General features: G+C 33.1%; 1 protein-coding gene across 4 annotated transcripts in view; it reads right to left on the reverse strand.

Moving 5' to 3' along the window:
* LOC129744217 (trissin receptor-like) overlaps positions 1-22,088 on the reverse strand; it is a 198,567-nt gene that overhangs the window by 12,794 nt on the left and 163,685 nt on the right. For all 4 annotated transcript variants that reach the window (XM_055736631.1, XM_055736629.1, XM_055736630.1 and 1 more), the window contains 3 exons: positions 11,192-11,356; positions 10,877-11,088; positions 2,925-3,126 (listed from right to left, as the gene is read on the reverse strand). In XM_055736631.1, coding sequence (XP_055592606.1) covers positions 2,925-3,126; positions 10,877-11,088; positions 11,192-11,356 — 579 coding nt within the window. The remainder of the gene's footprint in view (positions 1-2,924; positions 3,127-10,876; positions 11,089-11,191; positions 11,357-22,088) is intronic.

Here is a 22,088-nt window from a genome sequence, read left to right on the forward strand (position 1 = left end):
AATGAGTACTTTCCCGGTTAGGGAATATGAGAAATGTAAAGTGAGAAATAGCCATCGCTAATGTAATGGGTTGTTGTTTAAGGACTTGAAGAACGAGCCTGAATAAAGATAACTATATTTCACCATAGAAATATGCGTTGTTACTTATTTTTCAATATAAATAAACTTTCGAAAAGGATTTTTTACGTCCGAATGAACTCTGGACAGATTTACCAGCTAACATGAAATCGTTAACGTTAGAGAAATGATAATCTAAATCGAATATTAAGACATTTTCAATAACCATCGTAATCAAGTTGGTATTGAGTGATTTTCTATCATTCATTGACGACAAGCTTTGTCCAAAAAGAAATTAATCGAACAGCTGTTTAGTCACTTCGTAAATATGTCTCCAAATAGTTGAGAATATGCTAATTCGACATTAGAGATTTGGGTGAACTGATTTTTGATATATGGGCGATCCTTCCTTCTTTCTTCCTTTGACCGGTTCGTGAACAGAAAATTTTAGATATACTGCTATAGCGCGATGATGAGTTGAAATCGTGGTGAGATACCGGACAGCCAATTCGGAGAACTGGAGTTCAAATCCCGGTCGGGGAAATTTTTTCTGGTTTTACTACAATTACTTTAAATCGTATATTTTGCTTTTTGTGGGGAAATCGAATCGTTCAAATCTTGTCATTATAGATATATCGCCTCCATTTTTGTAGATATATGCTATTTTGGTAAGTTTAATACGATCTTTTCATCTGGTATATTTGTTTAAATAATTCAGTTGTTCCTGCGATATACCCTCTTAAATGTTTGCTGGGTTGCGCGGTTGAGCCGGTTCTTCGCGCGAAAAATCGCCTGCACTGTGGCCGGTCGATGTTTTTCAACGTGTTTCAATGAGAAGCGGTTTATCGCGCGAGTTGAGAATCCGCTTCGCAGTTCTCTTCGCGTTCACTGTGTCCTCGACCTTATAAGGATATGACCACTATGCGGCCTCGCGTTGCAGATTATCCGCCATCCGCCAGCCAAATAATTTCCTCATCAACAAAAATTGTTGCTTGGGAAAGGATTTTCTTGAAATCCAATGTTCTATGAACTTGTTGCAGGTCACACGTTTATAAATAAAAATTCGTCATTTAAAATACAGCTTGAGTTAGAGAAAACGTACAAAAATCTTTTTCAAACGTGTGTTCATTTCAATTCATACTTATCATAAATATTTTGTATTCATTGAAATCAAAATGACCCATTAGGGATTCAACAATTTAAGGTGGATATGAGTTGTCAAACAAGCTAAGCTAAGCTTACAGAGTTTCTCTTTCGTATTTTTATCACCTTTCTCCTTGTTAGCTAACATGTGATAACTCCAATTGAATTCAACCAGTATGAAAAAAGAAATAAAAACTATGCGTTTCAATGCTCGAGAAAATATTTTTATCCTTTTAACAATAAGGTGATACAAACACGGTAAGAGAATCTCCTTTTAGAAAGCAAGGTCAATAGAATGATAAGTCAAGAGTAGAAAAACATTTTCAGTAAGACTAGAAGCAATGAATGTGAATAGAAGTGCAAAAAACTGTGCAAAAGTGCAAAAAAGCTAATTTATTTGTCGGAAGATCAAAGCGCCGATGATTCGATGCCAATTGTGCGTTCGTTCATTTGATTGGAACCGAGAAATGACCATAAGGGAAACGAACGCGCAAGAATTGCTGGAAAAGAACTTTTATGATAGCATTTGTGAGGTGAGTTCCTTTCATGCTAGTTCCATTTGCTGTGAGAATATTTTAATTGTTTTTGAATTATTCTGAAAACCTTCGGTGGTGTTTGTTACTTATTCATATTCGTTTTTAATTATTTCTTCAAATATATATTGTGATCTTTTTTTTCATTTTGTGAGTATATATTTTATAATCAACATGTTTCGGTAAATGTGTTTTTTTGTTTTTTTTTTGTTTTCTTATTCTTATGTTATGAAATATTTTTCGCTATAATATTTTGATTTTCGTATATATTGAGGGTATTGATTTTATCTTGAAGTTTCACGCAATGTACCACTATCCACAAAGAAAGTGATCAACAAAAACGCGTCTCAACAAATTTTCCATAGAAAAGTCACATCGTTATCATTCCTTTTTTCGTGCTCCGATATTCACTCCGAACCGGTACGAGTGTTATTAATTTTGCGTCGTTCCCGAGAAGCCACGCGCCACGCGTTCACTAACCGGAAGTTCCAAGTCTTTCCGGAGACCGACCCACATCACCATTTGATGCATAATTCAGCGCCGTTCCATATTTACTAAACCAATTTTCGCATCGAACTCTGTGGAGCAATTTTGGCTCGTTTGATAAGTAGAAGAATCTAGAGGCTGTCGGACGTCGGCCTTCAATGTGTCCAATGCGTCTAATCATCAATCAAAGCGTGTCTTCGTCGTTGACTGGCTCACTTCTTCCATCAGTAGAATTTTTTGGTCTTTTGTGCGTGTCTTTTAGGGGCCTGTGGGTCAGTTTTTCTTTTCGTTTTTCCCAATGGATGGGAATATGAACGTGGGCGCTGATCCGGCTGCCAGTCAGTCGTGGGGCCAATTTGTTGAAACGTTGTTGATACATTTTGTCCCTCTGAACAGTAGTAGCCGAAAGTAGCAAAGCCAACCAAATCATGCAGCAAATTAGGCGGGGGATGGTGTTGGTGGGTGGTTTTTTTTCGTGGGTGGTGTTAGTGGGTGGTGAAGATGGGTGGTGGTTGAGTTGAGTTATGTCCTTCCATCTATTCTACGATCGAGTGTAGTATCTAGAGAGACAGTCGAAAAAGGGAACGCGAGAAAGTGGCTGATGAAGTGTGGTGAAAGCGAGAGGGACAATCTAATAGTAGGAAGGTACAAACAAGAACGGGCCTTCGGGATATGTCTGATTAATCGTCTCACACTGGTACTTACATGTAGTGGGAGTCGTTGAGTGAGGGATTTGTTTTTGTTCTTCTTGAAGGAACAGAGCAACAGTTCACGCATGCCCTTCCGGAAGTTCCGGCTCAGGAAAGCGTACAGCAGCGGGTTGACGCCCGAGTTGAAGTAGGTCACCAGGAAGGTCAGCGGGGTGAAAAGGGCGTTGAAGTTGGAGTCACCCTTGTAGTCGGTTGACCTGGAAGGGAGAAACGAAGAAAATCAATCAAAAGGTTTTTTCAATCGATTTATTGTGAGGGAAAGCTTTATTGATTGAATTGCCTAACTACAGAATCAGGTGACCTCCTTTACAGTTTTTTAAGACCTCCTTTCACTTATTTGCTCAATTTTTAACGGTCGCCATTGAGGAAAAACAATCAAAACACTTTTAAAATTAAATTGAACAAACCCAGTTTTTGACAGTTTACATTTTTGTGATTTTTGCTATTGAGGTCATTTTTGTCAATATTGTCAAATAAGTCATTTTTGTCAATTTTGTCTAATTTTTGTCTCAATTTTGTCAATTTTATCTCAATTTAGTCAATTTTGTAATTTCTGTGAATTTTATCCATTTTGACAATTTTGTCAATTTTGTCAATTTTGTGAATTTTGTCAATTTTGTCAATTTTGTCAATTTTGTCAATTTTGTCAATTTTGTCAATTTTGTCAATTTTGTCGATTTTGTCAATTTTGTCAATTTTGTCAATTTTGTCAATTATGTCAATTTTGTCAATTTTGTCAATTTTATCAATTTTGTCAATTTTGTAAATTTTGTCAATTTTGTCAATTTTGTCAATTTTGTCAATTTTGTCAATTTTGTCAATTTTGTCAATTTTGTCAATTTTGTCAATTTTGTCAATTTTGTCAATTTTGTCAATTTTGTCAATTTTGTCAATTTTGTCAATTTTGTCAAAATTGTCAATTTTGTCAATTTTGTCAATTTTGTCAATTTTGTCAATTTTGTCAATTCTGTCAATTTTGTCAATTTTGTCAATTTTGTCAGGGCTTGTGATGTAGCTCAGTTGGCTAGTCTGTTGTCTCCTGAGCCGATGTCCGCGAGTTCGAGCCCAAGAGTAAACATCGAACACAGTTGTACCGGATAAGTTTTTCAATAACGATCCGCCAACTGTAACGTTGATAAAGTCGCGAATGCCATAAAGATGGTAAAACGACTATAATCGAAAAAAAAAAAAAAAAAAAAAAAAAAAATAAAATAAAATAAAAGTCAATTTTGTCAATTTTGTCAATTTTGTCAATTTTGTCAATTTTGTCAATTTTGTCAATTTTGTCAATTTTGTCAATTTTGTCAATTTTGTCAATTTTGTCAATTTTGTCAATTTTGTCAATTTTGTCAATATTGTAAATTTTGTCAATTTTGTCAATTTTGTCAATGATGTAAATTTTGTCAATTTTGTCAGTTTTGTCAATTCAGACAATTTTGTCAATTTGTCAATTTTGTCATATTTGTAATTTTTGTAAATTTTGTAATATTTGTCTATCTTATAATTTTTGTAATTTTTTGTCATTTTTGTAACATTTGTAACTTTTGTAATTTTTGTGGCCTTTGTAATTTTTGTAATTTTTGTTGTTTTGTAATTTTTGTTATTTTTGCAACTTTTGGATTTTTTGTAATTTTTGTAATTTTTGCAATTTTTGTAATTTTTGTAATTTTTGTTATTTTTGTTATTTTTGTAATCTTTGTAATTTTTGTAATTTTTGTAATTTTTGTAATTTTTGTAATTTTTGTAATTTTTGTTATTTTTGTTATTTTTGTAATTTTTGTAATTTTTGTAATTTTTGTAATTTTTGTAATTTTTGTAATTTTTGTAATTTTTGTAATTTTTGTAATTTTTGTTGTTTTTGTATTTTGAATATTTTTTTATAATTTTTGTAATATTTGTAGTTTATTCTTATTTTTGAAATTTTTGAAATCTTTGTTATTTTTGTCAATTTTTAATTTTTGTATTTTTTGTATTTTTTGTCAATTTTTAATTTTTGTATTTTTTGTAATTTTTGTTATTTTTGTAATTTTTGTTATTTTTGTAGTTTTTGTTTGTGTAATTTTTCTATTATTTGTAATTTATGTTATAATTTATTTTTTTAATTTCTGAAATTTTTGTAATTTTTTTAATTTTGAAATTTTTGTAATTTTTGTAATTTTTGTTATTTTTGTAATTTTTGTAACTTTTGTAATTTTTGTAATTTTTTAATTTTTGTAATTTTTGTCATTTTTGTCATTTTTGTAATTTTTGGAATTTTTGTAATTTTTGTAATTTTTGTAGTTTTTGTAATTTTTTGTAATTTTTTTTTTTGTAACTTTTGTAATTTTTGTAATTTTTGTAATTTTTGTAATTTTTTAATTTTTGTAATTTTGGTTATTTTTGTAATTTTTGTAATTTTTGTTATTGTTGCAATTTTGGTAATTTTTGTAATTTTTGTTATTTTTGTAATTTTGCTAATTTTTGTAATTTTTGGAATTTTGGGAATTTTTGTCATTTTTGTCATTTTTGTAAATTTTGTAATTTTGGTAATTTTTGTAATTTTTCGAATTTTAGGATTTTTTGTCATTTTTGTAATTTTTGTAATTTTTATAATTATTGTTATTTTTGTCATTTCTGTCATTTTTGTCATTTTTTTCAATTTGTCAGTTTTTGTCATTTCTCTCATTTCTGTTTTTTTTTAATTTGTAAGGTTTGGATACTTTTTGTCATTTTTACTATTTTGTTTATTTATGACAGTTGTGTTATGTTTGTCAGTATTATATTTTTGTTAATTCTGTCGATTTTTTCATTTCTAGCATTCTTTAATCTTTATAACTTTTACCGAACAGAAAATTGTGCACTTTGGCAAAATTTGTCTCATATCACACATTTAAGTAGCAACAATTTATTGTTCAAAGCTTTAATAGAACTTAAGAAGGTTCTTGCTTCCCAAATGAATTCTGTTTCAATTCAAACAAATGTCAATCACACGACAATTGTTTTGATGAGAATTAAATAAATTGATGCTGCTTTTCAACAAAGTTGCTCAATTTAACGAACGAACGGTCGGATTGAAGTGTGGTTTTTTATCTGCTCCACTTAACGGTGGAGCACACAGAAAAGTTGGTACACTCGGCGTTGTTGTATGCTCTCGTGTTAATGCTTTCATTTTTATTTTTTCATCCTGTTGAACTTTTCCGGAGTCAACCAGCCGAAAAGTGCTGAACGAAATGCTTTTTCAATAAACGTTTCCACTTCTCGCGAGCTTTTTTTCACCATGAGTGAGCAAGTAACGAAACCGAACAATTTCAACCGTAAAAAGTTGGATTGGGGGAAAGGTGTCGAATTTTGACTGCTCAGTAATTTTTCTAATTGAAGGGTGAAGAATTAAATTTATGTTGCCTAAATTCTGCACCGCTTACAAACTTTCATAATTGGTGAGTTGAAAGTAAAAATTGAATCAATCTTTTGAAACAAGAAAATTTAACTTGTTTCAACAACAGGAGTTCCGCGAATCTGTTTCCCTGCACCCGATTTTCATTCAACATGGTTGATTGTTGCATGTCAAAAACAGCGAAAGCAAGAAAAATAAAGAAAAAACAAATATTAAAAAGCTCGAAGTGTTTCACTCCAAGCCATTCAAGAGTGCCATTCTGGATGGGTGCTTGGCTTGGTGGATTCAATAAATGTGTGGATGAAAAGAAAGAAAGTTTGATGTGTGAATGCTTCTGTTGGAATATGAGATTAGAAATGTTTGATCAGATTTGGTACAACAATGTTGGCGCCTGGCTTTGGTATTGTTGTGATGATGAAGCTGCTATTGCTCCGGAAATCGGTCGTTCCACTCGGTTCAACATTTTGCCAGGAAAAAGTTATTTTGAGTCGTATGTTTTATGCAAAGTTTCAAACACGTTGTTATTCATGTTAAAGCTTAGCGCTTTCGTGTAAAAAAAAAAAAGAATGATTTGAATTTTTCGTGTTGATTTATGTAGCAAAACATGGTTCATATTCAAGCTTGTTCGCGACAAAAAAGTAATATTGTGTTGTGTTCAACACGTTATATTGGTTCGCGGAAAATCCTCATTTGTTCAGTTATTCAAGTAAGGTTAAGCACTAAACATTGAAACGAGGCAATGGATTTGTGGTTGATAAAAAAAGTTAAAGGTGTGTATGATAAAATTCTATTTCATGTGGCCTTGACGTACTTCAATCATTAAAGAGTTTATTGTTAACGCACTTCAACAAGCCACTGAAAGGATAACCAGAACACGCTCGAAATAAAGATGAATTCAACATGACCTTAGGCTTTAACAAACTTTCGGGATTTAGAGAGATCGTGTTATAATGGAATCAATTATGTTTACTTGAATTCACAGAACCGTATTTTTTCTTCTAACATGGCGACCGTCACAAGTGCATTTTGAGTGTTTTGATGGGGTAGCACTTTGAGTTTTCATGAACCCCAGCCAGATACCTCAGGACGAAGGATAATTCGACCTTAATCGACCTTAATCTTGAAGCTTGGATCAGAGATATACAGTGAGCGAAATAAGAATAGCACCACTATGTGTTTTGCTTGTTAAAATATGAATGATTGAAAATTACGAAAATTTTCTTCCACAGATTGTTCTATATTGCTTAACGGATAAATCAAGCATAAGTTTACTTTTTTTGGACGTAGCAATTGGCGTTGAGGACCAAAAATGTGGAAAAGGGGTGCGAAATAAGAATAGAACCACTTGAGTTTTTCTAACAAAAACTAGATTATTTTCAAAAATTTACTGTGTAAAAGTGAATAATAACACTAGTTTACAGCATTTTTGAACTTAGTAAACTGACGATCATTTTTAATGTAAAATTGGGCGCTGAATCCGAAAATGAAATTCAAAAAAATCTCAGTAGAACCGTTTTTGAGTTATGCTTCAAATATGAAATTTTGGAAAAATAAAAAAAGTTCATGTATATAGATTAAAATATCTCGGACGGCATAACAGAAATTTCAAATCCCTCTTTTGCATATTGAAGATGAATAAATTTTCTATCGATCATCTGAACACTGTTTTTGCGTATGATCAACAGTATTGTTGATATTAGTGACTTTATGATAGAAAAAATTATAAAAATCTCATTTTTTTAGAGAAAATTTTGTTTCAGCGAAAGTTTTAGACTCGATGGTAACATTTAAAAAATGTGTTTTTCTTCTGCGCGTAAATTTAAATTCAAAACAAAGATTTCAAGTGGTTATTTATCAAAATCGGTTGAGAATTGAAGAAGTTATGGCTACTTTACCATAACAGTATTTTTTGTAGTTTTTAATAATTTAACGAACCGCAGTACACTTATCATAGTATAGGAAGAATGAAACATGATAAATCTCACTCGCTCCAAGTCAAAATGATTTATTAGCTTACCAAAAGGTCACATGCCAAATTTCAGGAAGATCTGACCATAGGGAGGGGTTGCTTGAGTCTCAAACGTGAATAAAATTTTAATGCATTTTGCCCGGGAGAAACGAAAAATACTGGTTTTTTATCAATAACTTTTTTCATCACTAGCCGATTGTTTTTGATGGTTGATTTTCTTAAAGCCTAAGTTGAGACAAATATTTCACCCGAAGACTGTAACTCGATTAGGTTTGAAACAGGAAAGTTATTGCGGTTCCAAGATTGTATTTTGGTCGAAAATTCTCGTATAAAACGCAATGCGTAAAAAGTACTCATTGAGTGTTGGACAAAATTTGCGGCCTTTAAATTGCAATAACTTTTTTACTTCAAGTCCAATCGTGTTGCAGTCTTCGGGTGAAATATTTGTCTCAACTTAGGCTTTAAGAAAATCAACCATCAAAAACAATCGGCTTGTGATGAAAAAAGTTATTGATAAAAAAACCAGTGTTTTTCGTTCCTCCCGGGCAAAATGCATTAAAATTTTATTCACGTTTGAGACTCAAGCAACCCCTCCCTATGGTCAGATCTTCCTGAAATTTGGCATGTGACCTTCTGGTAAGCTAGAAAATCATTTTGACTTGGAGCGAGTAAGATTTATCATGTTTCATTCTTCCTATACTATGATAAGTGTACTGCGGTTCGTTAAATTATTCAAAACTACAAAAAATACTGTTATGGTAAAATAGCCATAACTTCTTCAATTCTCAACCGATTTTGATAAATAACCACTTGCAATCTTTGTTTTGAATTTAAATTTACGCGCAGAAGAAAAACAGATTTTTTAAATGTTACCATCGAGTCTAAAACTTTCGCTGAAACAAAATTTTCTCTAAAAAAATGAGATTTTTATAATTTTTTCTATCATAAAGTCACTAATATCAACAATACTGTTGATCAGACGCAAAAACAGTGTTCAGATGATCGATAGAAAATTTATTCATCTTCAATATGCAAAAGAGGGATTTGAAATTTCTGTTATGCCGTCCGAGATATTTTAATCTAAGTACATGAACTTTTTTTATTTTTCCAAAATTTCATATTTGGAGCATAACTCAAAAACGGTTCTACTGAGATTTTTTTGAATTTCATTTTCGGATTCAGCGCCCGATTTTACATAAAAAATATTGGTCAGTCAATCAAGTTCACGATTTTTTTAAAATTTTGTAAACTAGTGTAATGCTTCTACGAATTATTTGAATAGATAACTGCATTTTAGGAGTTTTCCAGAATTCCAAAGGTTTTCAAAGGTTTTCAAATGGGGGTTTTAAGAGATGCTCCTCTAGCGTTAAAGAATCAGATATTTGAGCTATTAAACTTTATCAAACTGCTTGATTTCTTCATTAACATTCATAAGTATGATGCAAAATGATGAAACATAGATTTGAGGCTAAGTTTGAATCCAAAAAGCAGGTTGGAATTCAAAAATACTATTGTTTTATAATAATCAAACACTATTTCTCTAGTTTTAAGTCATAGATAGCAGCACTATCTTGCAATTAAACCAAATTCATGCCCATTTTCGAATATCTGGGATTAATTTGGAAGTGCTGGTTGATTTTGGTCAAGAAATAAATACATGTACCGTCTGAACGCTTTGGAAATTCTAAGATCACTAAATCCAAAAAAAATAGAATTGCATCAAGGTCACTAAAAGTGAATTTTTTGGACCGATTATCAGAAAAAAGTCATACTTTGGGATGCAGCTTGATGAACCAGGAGGCAAGCAGTATTATTGGTATGATTTGCAATTGAATTGGAAGTTGAGATGAGCAGGAATTTTGGCGGTTGTACATTTTTGTGCTGGTGATTCTTTTGCAAATCCGGAAAAGCTTTCTGCAGCGTGAACTTCCACAAAACTGGAATGGGAAAATACCTAAAAATGATGAATATGGGCCTAAATAAACCTGGAAAATCAATACTGAGACTAAATTTGGTTTTAACTGCAAGATAGTGCTGCCATCTATGACTTGAAACTGGAAAAAAGTGTGGTTTACTGAACGAAATCAAAGTTTTTGATTTCCAACCTATTTTTTCTGATTAAAGATTAATCCCGAATGTTTGTTTCATCATTTCACGTCATTTTAATGAAGAAAGTTAGTAATTTGATGAAGAATTACAGCCCAAATATTTAATTCCTTAACGCTAGAGGAGCATCTCTTAAAACCCCCATTTTAAAACCTTTGAAATCCTTCGGAATTCTGGAAAACTCCTAAAATGCAGTTATCTATTCAAATAATTCGTAGAAGCATTATTATTCACTTTTACACAGTAAATTTTTGAAAATAATCTAGTTTTTGTTAGAAAAACTCAAGTGGTTCTATTCTTATTTCGCACCCTTTTTTCATAGTTTTGGTCCTCAACGCCAATTGCTACGTCCAAAAAAAGTAAACTTATGCTTGATTTATCCGTTAAGCAATTCAGAACAATCTGTGGAAGAAAATTTTCGTAATTTTCAATCATTCATATTTTAACAAGCAAAACACATAGTGGTGCTATTCTTATTTCGCTCACTGTATAAACTTACCAATACTGCCACATCTTCCGGGCATGGAACGGCAGATTGCAGAGAGCAAACGTCAGCACCACCACAATCAGCATCCGGATGACCCCCCGTCGAGCCCTCAGCACATTGTTGGACGAATGCGACACCTGCGTAAGTTGCGTTCCGTGACGCTGGTGGAAGCTGTTCTGCGATCGCCACGTCGTCACCACCACCTTATCGGATTCCACCGATACCTGGTCGAAATGATAAAAAAAATTACAAAGAAAAAATGGTTTATTTTCTGTAAATTTTTGAAAACAGCTGTAATTTTTCGATACAGCTGTAATAAATTCTAACCTGACTTTCGCTGACTCCGACAGCTCGCTTTTCGTACTTGCAGCTCGGCTTCCGGTGATAGTTGTTGGAATAATTGGACGAAGAGGTTGTATTCTGGAGGGCGATGTGCCGCTCCAGCCCTCGGGAACTTTTCCACAGAGCTATCGCTATCCGACTGTACAGGAACTGTCGATTCGAGCGTGGTGGAAAGGAGTAAAGTTAAAAAGGAAACCAAAACACAAACATTAGCTTTTTATGATAGTTCTTTTATTGCTGTTCGTCCCGGACCGGAGAAGACCAAAAAGTTAAATCCATTCGAGCACATCTTCTTAGTTAGTGACGGCTGGTCCGGGAAGTTTCGACGTTTTATCGAACCTTTTGCGTTTTCTCCTCAATGGGCAATGTGTACAGGATCGTGAAAGTTTTGTTTTATAAGTCACTTGATTTATTATTAATGGAAACATCTTGACGATTGTTTGCCTTTGGAAGTCGACGATGTCTGATTGATTTTTGGCTAACTTTAACATAATAGTTAAATGGGAAACCCATATACAATTGATTTCTAGAATATGTGAAATGATTTGCTCAATTTTTTTGACTATCCAAAATCCTACACGCTGCAGATTTAAACTGTTTTTATATTTGAATGATTTGATCAGGTTGGATCTCGAGTGAATTTACACGAGTGATTTTGTGGATGCTTGAGTAGTGATTTTAACTGATTTTCAGGCTTTCGAAAAAAGTAGGGTAGAAATTTAAATTATTGAAGAATAACATAAGTGAACGTTGCTAAAATCAGATTTTTTTTAAATCCTTCATCCTTCCTCAGTTGATCGTTTAATAACTCCTGTTGAGAAGGCCGCTGAGATAGCTCTTCATTCGTCAGCTCACCTAATTTTGGACACAATGTCATAAGCCCACATGAAACCACCGTCTCCGAATTTGCGAATCGTACACACCTAATAGCCTATGATTTTGCGGATGATTTAGAAATTTCAGCTGACAAGCTGAATCACAATCTCCAAAAACATGAAAGCCCCTGGTTTCGATAATATCTCGAACCTAGAACTCAAGCACATGAGCATCCAGTTCTTCGATTGTCTAGCATTGATCTTCACTTAACTACTTCCCTGCACTATGGAAGTCAGCAAAGGTGATCCCTATCATGAAACCTGGAAAGGATCCCACCTCCCCAAAAAGTTACCGCCCCATTTTCCTTCTCTCAGGATTATCTAAGCTGTTCGTAAAAGCAATCAATTGTAGACTTCTATCATCCGCTGCTTAGGGAAATGTTTTACTAGAAGAACAGTTCGGATTTAGGCAAGGACGATCAACCGTATATCAGCTGCCTCGAGTCGTGAACATCCGCAAAAGAAACAAGACAGTATCCAAAACATTTGCTATGGCATTACTCGATGTAGAAAAGCTTTTGTCAATGTGTGGCAAGATGTATTAATATATTAACTTCATCGATATAATATTCCTAACTAATTGGTAAAAATCATTAAAAGTTATCTGTCGGGGATGACATTTCGAGTTTCGCTGAACGAAATTATATCCGAGGCCCAAAACATTCCAGCTGGTGTCCCACAGGGAAGCATATTAGGCCCTCTTCTTTTTAACCTGTTCATTTCGGATATACCTCAACTTCCTGAAAACGGAACTTTGTCGTTGTTTGCTGATGATACTACTCTATTTGTTTTGACCAGTTTTTCAATTTTATACTTCGTCTAGTCTGTATTTTAGGTGACTATATCAACGTCCTTCATTTTCTGCAACTTTTCGGTCCAATACTTTTCTTTTAAAAGAAATAAAGGACAATTTAATGTCATTTCCATCGGTACCGTTGAGCCCTCAACAGGAACATTTTACATTATTTATTTTATTCTTACCTGTTTTTCAATCAGCACTTTTGAGTGCTAAAATAATTTTCATTTTCTTTTATTCATATTTTTCTCTTTTCTTTTCAGCATGGGGAAGTCATCGGCCGGCTCAAGAGCCGGGAGAAAACGGATTGCCGAACCTAATTCAGGTCTATCGCCCAAAAAAGTTGAAATTTCCAATTCATTCGATGTCCTTCATAACATCGGTGATAAGGAAATATTTATATTTAATTCTGATAAGAGTACTAAGAAACCTTCTTCTTCTTATACTCTTAAAAACGAAAAGGTTCCACCAATTACGGTCACGATTCCTGACTTCAATGCCTTTCGGAAAGAAATCGTCACTTCCGTCAAGGATGTGAAGATTTCTTTTCAGATCGGTCGAAGGGGAACCGCTCGTATATTGGCGGAATCTTTTATTGATTTTCAAAAAATTTTAAATTATATAAATAATAAAAAACATTAACTTTTTACGTACCGTCAAAAGGGGCATCATGCAAAAGCAGGGTTTTTTTTTTTTTTTTTTTTTTTTTTTTTCTTTTTCTTTTTTTTTGTAGCGGCCTACCACACTCCCCCACACCAAGGCCCCCTGGTAATGGACGCTACTGTTCTCAGCATGTCTGGCAGCGGGTTAGATGCAACATTTGTATACCACAACACTCATTCAATTTTTATTTCAATATACTGTAATAAAGTTGTCATTGAATGATAACAAATTGATGATGACATAGTTTTTAACATCTTGAAAGAGTTTTTAAAAGTTTCTGATTTTCATAAAAAAATAAAAAAATCGAGCAATAAATGTACAAGTTTTTACACTTTTCGATGCCTTAAAAAACTTTATCCAGTATGACGGATTGGCTTAATGATATCACCTAAAAACTTTATATTGCGTTCATTATCCTATACCAACACTGCTGGTGTAAAAATATTTTTCGGACAATCACCAATTTTTTTTTTAATAAATGTTTTTATAGTTCACTTACCAGTCTGGGGCAAAATGCAACAAAATGAAAATCAGAACAAAACCTCATTAATCTCGTTTCGATATACTGAGATATGATTTTTTTTACATTATGCGTTTGTTAACATTAAAATTTCATCCATCTTAAGATTTATTTTCATGATTTAAGCTAATATAATATTTGTAGTATTTTTTACCCTAAATGTATGCAGCAAAATTACACTTTTTCCTAAAAATTATTTTTGATAGAAAAATGTAAAATTTAATTCGAACAAAACAAAAGATTACTGCAATTGGGGTTATGTCATCACAAATGTATCAAAAACCAAGAGTTTTCAAACGTTTTCATTCGATTTTTCATTAATAACAGAGTTTGTTGCAATTTACTCCTTTTTCTTAGTAGGGTGAAAATCGCATGTTTTTGAAAATTTAAAAGAACTGGTTAAAACAATATTTTTTCTGACTACGTCAATTTGGTGTCCCATCAACTTAATACTATTGATGTGCAAGAGGAATGATTATCTGTAGGCATTAAGATTTTAGAAGCCATTGAAGTTGAAAAAATTGCATGTTGCCCCAGTTGACGGTACGACACAAAACGTGATCGTCCTTTTAAAGTTGTACTTCGTGGTCTCACCGGCGATCAGACACCGGATGAGATCACAACTGAATTAAATTCCTTGTTAGGTTTTTCTCCAATTCAAGTAATTAAAATGAGGAAAAGAACCAACACGAATAATATCAGTAGTGTTGGTTTTGCTCCTGAGCTTTATTGGATCCATTTTAAAAAGGATCAAGTTAACAATTTGCAAATTCTTGAAAAGGCTCGTCTTATGTTTCATTGTCGAGTCAAATTTGAACCTTTTCGAAAATCTTCAATCAATTTCCTTCAAAATATTACGCAATGTCGTCGTTGTCAAGCTTTTTGTCACGGCACTAAAAATTGTAGGATGAATGCCAGATGCATGCTTTGCGGCTCATTCGATCATGAAAAATCTAAATACCTTTTTGGTGGTGATAAACCACAATCAGAATTTTTCAAGTGTGCAAATTGCGCAGGTAATCATTCCTCGAATTCCATAAACTGTCCCGTTAGGGCAAAAATTATTGCTTCTAGGAATAATCCCAAAGTTTCCAGAAGAGTTTCTTCTCCTCCTTCCTCTTTTTCGTTTTCACACGTCAGGCCGGCAAACAATCTGCCTAGTCGCGGTCAGCCCCGGCCTACATTGGAATCACGACTTGGTAATTCTCGAAGTGATTTTAATGTTACCTGCGCTGATTCTGCGCTACAGACTCGTTGTTTAACGTTCTTAGAGGTGGTTGAAAATGGGTTGCCCTCTCCAGGCATAACTAATAAAAATGGGAAAAAACCATATCTCAACGTTCATGCGAAGGCTTGGGAAAGTCCCCGAAATTCAAACTCAAATACCTGTTCTTCTCCTGCATTTTCTGTTCCTAACAATTTTGTTGATTTGGGTGAGATTACTGAGGAAAAATTAAAATTTTTGCATCAAAATTTAATGGAAATGATGCAACTTATGTTGAAAGCAAATTCAATGTTTGAAGCTTTCCAAACTTCTTTTAATTATGCTAACAAAATTATTATGACTTTACGATTCCCTCATGGATGCAAATAGATGTTTAAATATTATGAATTGAAACGCTAGATCTTTGCTGGCTAACCAAGATGAGTGCTTTTAATTTTTGAAAACCCAAAACGTACATATTGCGGCCATCACGGAAACTTTTTTAAAGCCGGACAATAACTTGAAAAGCAATGCTTTCTTTAAAATTTTGCGAAATGATCGACTTGATCGACAAGGTGGGGGTGTAGCTATTGTCATCAATAGTCGTCTCAAATTTAGACTTCTTCCTTCTTTCAATACAAAAGTCTTAGAAACAATTGGAATTGAATTAGAAACATCCATGGGGAAAATTATAATTATCGCCGCATATTTGCCTTTTCAATGAAGCGGTAAACAGAAAAATTTTTTGAAGGAAGATTAACAAAACACTCACCAGAAACAAATTTAAATTTTTTATTATTGGTGACTTCATACAAAATACCGATCTTGGAATAATAATTTTTTTTTAAATTTTTATGGGAAAATTTTATTTAATGACTGCTCTGCAGGTTATTACACTGTTGAATATCCTAATGGGCATACTAGTTTCTCTTCAATTAGAAATCCTTCCACAATTGATTTGGTTCTAACGGATTTAGGCGAGCATTGTAGTCAATTAGTTACTCATGCGGACCTTGATTCAGACCACCTTCCAGTAACTTTTTCTTTATCCCAAAGTCCCATTGAAAACCCTTTAAAATCAACTTTTAACTTTCAAAAAGCTGACTGGGAGCGATATAGGAATTTTATTGAACGTAATTTGAATGTAAACGTTCCGCTTAATTCAATAGAAGATATTGATTTGGCTGTAGAAAATTTGACAACTTCAATAGTCAATGCTAAAGCCGCTTCAATACCCAAAGTTAAACATAAATTTAATCAACCTTTAATTGATGATGATCTTCAGTTTTTGATACGACTGAAAAACATTCGTCGACGCCAATATCAACGTACTAGGGATCCTTATTTGAAATTTATTTATTGCGACCTTCATAAAGAGATCAAACGTCGTTTAAATTTCATCCGTAATGAAAATTTTGCCAAAGCAGTAGAGGACATAAAACCCTACTCAAAGCCGTTTTGGAAATTCACTAAAATTCTGAAAAAGCCCCAGAAGCCAATTCCTACTTTGAAAGATGGAGAAAAACTTCTTTTAACTAACGCAGAAAAAGCTCAAAAATTAGCCCAACAGTTTGAGTCTGCTCATGATTTTAATTTAAACGTTGTTAGTCCAATTGATGCTCAAATTTCCCTTGAATTTGATGATATTTTTTCTAAGCAAAATGTATTTGAAAGTTCCTGTGAGACAAATATTGATGAACTTAAATTGATTTTCAAAAAATTTAAAAATATGAAAACTCCGGGGGAAGATGGGATTTTCAATATTCTTGTTGCCTGAAAGCACTTTAAATTTTTTAGTTAAAATCTTCAATAAATGTTTTCAGTTGGCTTATTTTCCCAATAAATGGAAAAATGCCAAAGTAACTCCAATTTTGAAACCTGGTAAAAGTGCTTCAGAGCCTTCAAGTTATCGACCAATTAGTTTGCTTCCTTCTTTAAGTAAACTATTTGAGAGAGTTATTTTGAATAGAATGATGATTCACATTAATCAGAATTCTATTTTCCCTGATGAACAATTTGGTTTTCGTCATGGACATTCTACTACACATCAACTCTTGAGTGTAACTAATATGATTAACGCTAGCAAATCTGAAGGTTATTCAACTGGTGTTGCTCTTCTAGATATTGAAAAAGCTTTTGACAGTGTTTGGCACAAAGGTTTAGTAGCTAAATTAGCTCGATTTGATTTTCCTGTATATCTCACCAAAATTATTCAAAATTATTTGACTAGCCGACCCTTACAAGTAAGCTATCAAAATTCATGCTCTGAAAGGACTCCCATTAGAGCTGGGGTCCCTCAGGGCAGTATACTTGGGCCAATCTTATACAATATTTTTACTTCTGATCTTCCTGATGTACCAGAAGGAAAAGGTAGAAGATTATTTGCTGACGATACTTTGCTTTCAGCCAAAGGTCGAAATTTACGGGTGGCACGCAGTAGATTGCAACAAAATTTAAATTCCTTTTTGAATTACTTGAAAATGTGGAAAATTTCTCCTAACGCTTCCAAAACTAAACTTATTTTATTTCCCCATAAGCCAAGAGCTCAATTTTTAAAACCTAATGAAAATCATTCCATAACTTTTAATGGGGTTTCATTAGAATGGTCTGATCACGTGAAGTACTTGGGACTCACACTTGATCGGAATCTTACTTTTAAAAATCACATTGAAGATATTCAATCTAAATGTAATAAATACACTAAATCTCTTTATTCTCTCATCAACAGGAAATCCCGACTGTGCCTGAAGAATAAGATGCTTATTTATAAGCAGGTTTTCCGACCAGCGATAATGTATGCAGTTCCGATTTGGTCTAGCTGCTGCACGACGAGGAAAAAAGTCATCCAGAGGATTCAGAACAAGGTTCTGAAAATGATTTTGCGGCTTCCACCTTGGCACAGCACCGAAGATCTTCATCGGATTGCGGGCATTGAATCGATCGAAGAGATGGCCAACAAAATCATCTCCAACTTCAGAGGCAAATCGATGCAGTCTTCCATCGCAGAGATTCGTTCTCTCTATAATTAGTTTTAATTTAGGATAGTTTTAGTTTTTAGTAGTAAGTTTAAAATATCTTTTGACATTACAGGATGTTCTCCTACATAAAAATACTTGATTGCACTCAGCAAAATTAATTCAAATAAATAAATTATAGTGATTAATAAACTATAGGGCTCTGGACAGTTCATCATTGAACTGAACACCTAATTTAATGTAATAATGTAATATAAATGTAATGATGAATTGGTACAAATAAAGACATATTTAAAAAAAAAAGCAAGTCGATTTAAGCAAAGAGTATAGAAGTTCTAAATCAAAAGATTTGCGTTCGGCAATGGGCAGGTCCTGTTTATTTACTAAGTTTTACGAACAAGAAATGGGGTGCGGCGATTTTTTTTGTGCAGCGGCACTGCGAAAAACTGAAACTCAAAACTCAGTTAAACGATTGCAAAAAAACCAAGTCCCATTTTGTAAACTAAATTTGCGCATTTTTAGTTCAACTCAACGGGAATGAACAGAAAGTTGAAAATTCTTAATGTATTCGAAAAGAAGGTTTGATTATTGAAATGTTTCAACATTTTCTCCAAACCGTTTTTTCATTATTTTTCTTCTGGAGCACTTTGCAAAAATAAAATTATGGCTGTGCTTCTACTTTTAAAACAAATCCATCTTATGTCCCAATGTGAAAGTTTCTTCGAATGTGCGGATTCGAATGTCTAGAAGCTTCTTGAGTAGTTTTGACCTGAAACAAATGCACATACTTGGTCAACGACACTATTTAGAGACCGAAAAATCCATTATAGGTAAATTCTCAGGTAAACGGACTGAATTATACTAACTTCTTACATTATGATATTTCAGAGGCATAAAAATTACGTCGAATACTTTAATTCTTAATCCATTTACTAAAATATTGCTGTTTTCAGCTGGATTAACAAACAAAACGATTGATTTTTCTTTATTTGATACTTAAACATTTAATTTCATAACAACTTATTTCTATTTCAAAGTTTTTTTAATCCCAAAATTGAACTGAGAAATATTGCTAAACATGTGAGAGGGAAAAATAAATGAAGACCCAAATGATTGCTTTGTTTTTTCAGCATGTTGAATTGGAAAATAAGGATTCAAAACAGGAACTGCAAAGTGTCAAAATAGTGAGGTCAGCCATTGCCTTTATCGACCTATACTCCAATCTTAAGATTTGTAGGGTACTTCTGTCCATAAGGCGCTTGCGGGGTAAAACGCCAGCGTCTATATTTTGATGAATTTTGAAGATTTGCGAAGTTTTTAATGGATTCTTTTTACACAAATGTGTTCTTAAAATCAATACCTTGTAATTTTAATAAAAATAATTACCAGATAATTATTTATATACGAATAACAATCAAATTAAATTTAATTAAACTATCCATCACTTAAGTTGTAAAAAGTGATCAAATTAAATAAGCTTTTACCCCAAGATGATCGCCTCAAACATCCTCATTATTGATTTTATTGGTTGTTCAAATTATATATTCGAATTATCAATTGATGGAAAACTGCGGTAAATTGTTGTTTTATGGTAAACTGAAGATTCATCAAATTTTAAATATCCGATTAAAATGTCCCCATCATTTTTTGAACAAATCGCCCTCCTCTCAAGGTGGTGTTCGGTAAGATGTAAACAAAACCACGTGCTTTATTATATATTTTGGAGTGCAGTTTTCATGAATACAGACCGAATGTCGAAATGATTTACCGATCATTTTCTTTACTTAGTCCTAACCCAAGCAACCAAAAGTCTCGTTAAAAAGGTCGAACACAGCTTAATCAGCATAATCAATGTGCTGAAGTTCCTTTTATTCAGTCCAAAATTTAAGTTCTTATTGAAACTTTGAAGTTCCATTACAGATTTGAACGGCCTTCTATTCAGCCCACAGGTAAACTATAAATCAGGAAAAACAAAAAAATAATTTTCCTCTCCTTTGGTCACCACCACCAGCCCATGTGGTGGTGCTGCCGATTTCTCGACATCCATCTTTATTCCTCCCATCACCTCCCTCAATACTTAATTGCTTTATTTTTAACTTTGTTCGATACATGCCAGCACGTAGGGGGAAGTGTTCCTATATGCGCATATTGGGTAATATGCGCATACAGCCGATTGACGATATGGCTGGAGATTCATCATATCTAATTAGTGCAGTTTGAGGGTAATACGCTTTTAACACATGGCATATAAAAATTAAATTATTGTATCAAGTCGAAAAAATTTAAAAATTCAAACAAGATTTTTGTCAGTTTTGTTATAATATATTGAACTTTAATTATTGTGCATACAGATTCTGTGAACAAAAATTTTAGTGGTTTTTCTTTCTTATTCATCTGGAAATCGGAAATTTAACAAATTGAAGCTTTTGGCAAAGTTGTAAATGATAAGATATTGGAATAAGAGACAGGTTCTGAATGCCCATATCATGGCAGGTTAAATGCCTGTATCAAGAAAAATAGATTAGTCTTATAAATTTTTTACTTTCTATCATTTAAACATGAAATCTACGCTCAAATCAAGATCTTACAGTGAAAAAAGAAGAACTTCCTACAGATCCGATAAAAATACAATATGGAAAAAATATTACCCTGAAATATGGCCATATGGCATACTTAACTATGTTTCCTGCAAAAGAACTAGTGATGTAAAAAATTTCACCAAAATTTCGGCCTTGACGTATGCTTAATATCCGTTTCTACCATTTTCAATTAAATAATAACAAAATATTGCAAGTGGTAATGAAATATAGCTAAAAACATAAATATGCGCATTTAGCCCGCCAGTTTCGGAAATCGGCTATTTTGACTTCTTTTATTATAAAATTATTTTCACAAAAACTGTAAGAGATTTTAACAGAAAAATTTCACTAACGTATATAAAACAGATGTCCGCTCATGTGCATATAGTTTTCAGACTCCTATCTTTTGGAGTATAGGAGAAAATGAGTGCTTTCCTTAATATGCGCATATAGCCTTCCTCTCCCCTACGCCAGTTCTGCTGCACAATTATTTGATTCGCTTACTCAAGCAATCAAACAACCTAATGGAAAAAATTAGTCCTGGTACTAGATTTGAACCCGATCCTCCGAGATGATAGCCGAACACGCTGCCATGACGCCACGTCTAGATGTTGCCTTACTGGCAGCTAAAATTTGAAGTGGTTATAAGCGTCCTAGAATACCCGCAAGGGCAGTCAGCCGCCAGCAGCAAAGACGTATGTTGATTATTACTAAGAAACATTACGAAACGGCGTATAAATTAATCAAAAAAAAAAAATCAGTTTAAAAAACAAATGATATTCCATGTTTATACCTGTTAAGCATAAAATTAAACAAATTCTAGATTTTATCTTGATATTTAATCAATGAATTGCTTCAAGTGACATTCAATGTGTGATGAATTCGTGGTAAGTTAATACAGTTGGACGAAATTTTATAAAGTCAAGGTATTTTCTCTTTTCAAAAACAATCATTTGCGAGTTAGCTTTTAGTTGCTCTGAGTTGAAGTTTCAATATAAATTATACATTTCTACAATTTCAAAGCTCCAAAAAATGATTTATTTATTATATGCCCTTTTGTGATGTTCGTTCACATTACATATTCATGAAATGGCGGACATGTCTCAAAAAGGCTATTTGGGGAACTTTTTGGAACTTCGAGTCCATAGAAGGCTTTTGGAGACCCAATTTGTAACTTTTATTCTGAATGATCCGATTGACATGTCACAAAAAAGGCAATTTAAGGAACTTCTTGGAACTTGAAGTTCACAGAAGGCTATTCGGAGGAACT

The sequence above is a fragment of the Uranotaenia lowii genome, chromosome 2, assembly GCF_029784155.1.
Source record: "Uranotaenia lowii strain MFRU-FL chromosome 2, ASM2978415v1, whole genome shotgun sequence".
Lineage (NCBI taxonomy): Eukaryota > Metazoa > Arthropoda > Insecta > Diptera > Culicidae > Uranotaenia > Uranotaenia lowii.